General features: G+C 32.4%; 1 protein-coding gene across 1 annotated transcript in view; it reads right to left on the bottom strand.

Moving 5' to 3' along the window:
• Window positions 1-1,351: 1,351 nt before the first annotated feature.
• Window positions 1,352-4,689, bottom strand: part of LOC144963075 (digestive cysteine proteinase 1-like) — a 20,174-nt gene continuing 16,836 nt past the window's right edge. The window contains exon 11 of the mRNA XM_078896706.1: window positions 1,352-3,048. Coding sequence (XP_078752832.1) covers window positions 2,861-3,048 — 188 coding nt within the window. The 3' untranslated portion in view covers window positions 1,352-2,860. The remainder of the gene's footprint in view (window positions 3,049-4,689) is intronic.

Genomic DNA, 4,689 nt, shown 5'->3' with positions numbered 1-4,689 from the left:
CCAAGAGAAAGTAAGACAAAGGGGAATGGGAACAAATAGGGATCAGATGTAGATTCCAAGAGCATACCACCAATGTACTAAGTTTGAGATCACCTATGTCTCATCCGGACACAAGCACAAAATCCAACAAAGAGGAATACACTCAAATGCTTACATTATACATTAAAAATAACCAATATAATAATACATAACAGAGAGATGATTTACAAGGAAAAAAATATCATCTCCCAAAACAATAACTATGCATTTGACTGTTTCCCTCTCAGCCAGGACTCCGACGAGGGCCCGGAAAAAAACCAAGTAATCTCATTCCAAGACAAAGACAGAAAGCTTGTTGGATAAGATATAAGGGGATAGAAGACACAGTATGTAGCTCCCTGCCCGCTATGGGTGTAACTTCTATCTGTCAGTGCCTGCAAAATTCTTGTTAGTGAGATGTGCCTTATGTTTTAGTTTTTAAAGGGTTTTACGACGCTTGCAACACATTAAGTTCATATCAGCTCAAGTATAAAGGGAAAAAATGGGATAGTGGGAAAATTTCTAGAATTACAATTAAAACACCCAAAAAAAAGTAAGACAAAGGGGAATTGGTTTAAATAAGGAACAGGTGTAGATTCCAAGAGCACACTATCAAAGTACTTTGAGATCACCTAAAAGTCCCATCCAGACACAAGCACAGGTCCCGACTAAGAGAGATACACTCAAATGTTTACAAATCATTTATTATGTGTAAATAAAACAATACAGTGTTCAGCAGAGAAATGATTTACAAGACAAAAGATATCATCTCCCAAAACTCTAACTATACATTTGACTGTTTCCCTCCCAGCTATGGTATCCGGCCAGGGGCTGGACAAAACCAAGTAATCTCATTCCAAGACAAAGACAGAAAGCAAACATTGAAAAAAGGTATAGGGAGATAGAAGACACAGCAAGTGACCTCCTGCCCAATATGAGAGGTCAAAGGACCTACCCAAGTAGCTAACATGCGAATTGTACGGTGGTGTGAAATGGAAAGATGGTTCCCTATTGCCTGTTAGATAAATAAATAAAGCATTAGAAGGTGCATTAGGCATGGTTGGCAAAAAAAAAAGAGTTTCGCTCTCTAGATGTTCTCATCAATTTACCTGGTTTCTACCCAATGAAAGGGTTTGGAGAAAGTATAAACCCCATCAAAGGGAAATAATTCACTGATGCACACTGAGTAGAGAGACGTTCCAGGAATACGGCTTTTAAAACTAGAACTATCACAACTATTTCCCAAAGAGACATCGATAACAATAACATGTCGTTTTTCTTTTCTCTTCAGAAATCTATTCCTATATAATTATTTCAACACCAAGAAATCAAGTGTTTAAAAGAATATAATTTATTTTCATTCACACATTTTAACACATTTATAATTCATCGTAGATGATGTTCTCTTATTAATTATTACACATTACAGTCATTCTTATGACAACATTTGAATCTTTCACACAATGAAATCACTTCAAAGAATTATGAATATTGCTCTTGTCTAAAATGATTTAAATACGTAAAACAGTATAAAAATCATCGGCTTAAAAAATAATTACATTACAACCTAATGTTTAAGAAACCAAACCAAAGGCAGTTGAAATTGATATTGGCTTTTCTCAATATTGTCAATATAATAAACTTAAAAAAAAAAAAGACGAGAAAGAAAACAGGACAATAACAATGTATGTTTTAAGCATGAAAGAAAAAAAATAAAGCAAGAAAATGTTTTTAAAACTCAAATGAACTGTTTCTCCTTCTCCTTAAATGCATTTGCAGTAATTTTTTTTTTCGTTTTTTTTTTTGTTTTTTTTTTTTTTTTGTTGGTGTTTTTTTTAATTACTCATAGAAAACAATTAAGAAGTTTCATTTGCATTTATAAAATTATATCAAGGTATAAATAGTTTGAATGTATTAATTGTTTCAAATAGGTGGCAGTTGTTAATACCAGTTTAGCATGGACGTTTTATTTAAATGCACTTTATTACATCCACTACAAGCTGTCAATGAAAAGGTAAACATTGATTGATTGTCAAAGATAGTGATTCTCTATATAGTTGTTGAAAAAAATACATAGCACATGAAAATGATTAGTCCGAAACTGGATGATTGAAGTAATGAAGTAAATGTAAAAGAAAAGGGGATGTAAGGAACGTAAAAAGTCGAGATTAATTCAGCACAATATTTCTCCATTCACAAACAAGATTCAAAAATGTAATTTACAAATTACATTTCCTCAAAATTAACAATTATTATGCGTAATTTCTACATCGTTCCTCAGCTGATCTAAGATATTGTTTTCGTTTGGTATTTTCCTTTGGTTTTTCTTCATCCTTTAAATCCTTATTATTCCACCTACAACACGTCTATTCTACAGGAGTCTGAAACAACACATTTTCAAAAATTTGGCCAGAAAATTCATTCTTCGAATATCGATCAATTAAAATTACCCTCATTTTGTCAAAGACATTCTTTTTTTTTTTTTTTTAAGTCAAAGGATTGAGAGTCTGTGACAAGATGAGGGTCATTTTAATCGATTGATATTTGAAGAGCGAGTTTTCTGGCCAAATTTTTTTAACGTGTTTCTTTTTCAGAGTTCTGCAGTATTGTGGTGTTGACAAAAAAAAAATTAAAAAATAAAAAAATAAAAAAATAAAAAAAAGAATATTCAAAATTAGTATCATTTGCAAATACATCAAAAAGCTGTTTTCTCACATTTTTGATAATCATGACATGAAAGAAACCTGTGGCTAACCAATAGCAAAGGTTGAGAAAGCTTTTTTTTTTTTTTGGTTTGTACAAGCTAACAAAGATGGAATGGCCACAAAGTTGGGGTTTATTTTTACAATATCTCTACATAAGAGGCAGCAGTTGCAACACCACAGTTGTTGTCCTTCTGGGACATGAGGACATATCCATCATTGCCCCAGTAGGTGGACCAGGAATTCTTGATCAGCCAGTATTTTTGATTGTTGAGTATTCCATAACCAACTGCCAGAACAGCGTGATCCAAGTCATCTTCGCCATTCTCTGAGAAAAGTTAGAAAGAAAATAAAACATGAATTCACGAGTATGGAATAAGTGGCCTATCGAAATTTAATTTTGCGGTCCATTGAATCGTTCAAATCTCAATTAAATATCATTATTTTCAAATATCTATATATTTTAAAATATGTAAGCCAAAGATTCATATTGATCTTTTGTCACTGACTGAGTGATTTTTTAAAAATCACTGTTGTTAAATTATGATGGAGTTATACATATTAATTTAGTGAACACTAGTTTGTTCAAATGTAAATGTTAATATATAGTGTGCTATTGTGAAACATTGATGAATGAATGTTGTTTACATTGAGATATACTTTGTTATGAAAATGCTCTGAAAAATGATGTACATTATCATTATTGTTTTTATTATCTTAATCTTCATCATCATCATCATCATCATCATCATCATCATCATCATCATCATATCATCATCATCACCATAACTTTATTACAAGAAATGCTCAAGGTTAGAGATTAATCATAAGCACACTAATCAACAAATGACAAACACCACTAAGTGAGCTCTTAATTGCGTTTCATTTGAAGTCCAGTAAGACTTTTAGTTTTGCTGGCATAAAAAATTGGAATGAGCCATATTCCTTTTTCTGTTACAAAAATCTATGTCTACGAAAATATTATTAACTCACTCAACCCTAGCACCGACTATATCCGTAGTTGACCAGGGGTTACTTTTACCCCATGCCTATTCATTACTTTTTTTCTGAGACAAATCATAGGCGTAGTATCAAAGCTAATGTTCTTAATTTATACATGTTAATGGTATTTGAATAAAACTATCGATGCACATGCTTATTTTTAATACATTTTTTTTTTATTTTGAAAAGTAGCAAAAATCTCTCGGATGGAGTGAGTTAACTCTAAAATGTCCATTCAACATTGCAGATATTTGTGCCATTGCACAACTTTCATAGCAGCTAAAACTATTTCAATTCTTCTCAGAATTTTTTTAACTGTCAAGTGAAAAAACCATACAGTCTATTATCATTTTAAAAACCTGAATTTAAAGAAATATAACATCTGTATCAAATTAAGGTACAAGATTTCTTTCCTGCTCTACAAAACGTATTCAGTGTGAATTCAATCTGGCAACATTTCAAATAATCCGTTCAACGACTATAATTACATCAGCTTTCCTTCAGTAATACATCCAAATTGGGGGAAGGGTGCCAAAATTTCTGATCAAATTTGGTCCTAAAAAATAAAACTAAGTATGAATAAGTAAAATACCTGAGTATAAAATGGAAATGTTTAAAACTGAGTAGAGTATATAATGTGTGACCACTATCCTGATGGTCTGGTCATGCTAAGTGCAGAATTGCTAGGTTGAGTTTTGCAACTTTTCTTTTGAAAAAGATTTCAAGTCAGAGCAACTCTTAACTGTAATTCTGCTTTGACTACAAAGATTGGCTTGGTCTTTTACAATATAAATAGAAATATGCATTGTGCGGCTATGTGGTCCAGTGGTGTGACACTCGCCTTCAGATCGCAAGGTCCGGGGTTTGAGAGGCACATAAATGAGTCCTTGGAAAAGGCTCTTTACTCACATTCTCTCACCTTACTCAGGTGTAAAATGAGTACTGGCTGTTAACAGCGTTGTCTGTG

The sequence above is a fragment of the Berghia stephanieae genome, chromosome 1 (genome assembly GCF_034508935.2).
Source record: "Berghia stephanieae isolate SIO BIC M18660-M18661 chromosome 1, UCSD_Bste_1.3, whole genome shotgun sequence".
Classification (NCBI taxonomy): Eukaryota; Metazoa; Mollusca; class Gastropoda; order Nudibranchia; family Aeolidiidae; genus Berghia; species Berghia stephanieae.
This window is presented reverse-complemented; position numbering and strand designations above follow the sequence as displayed.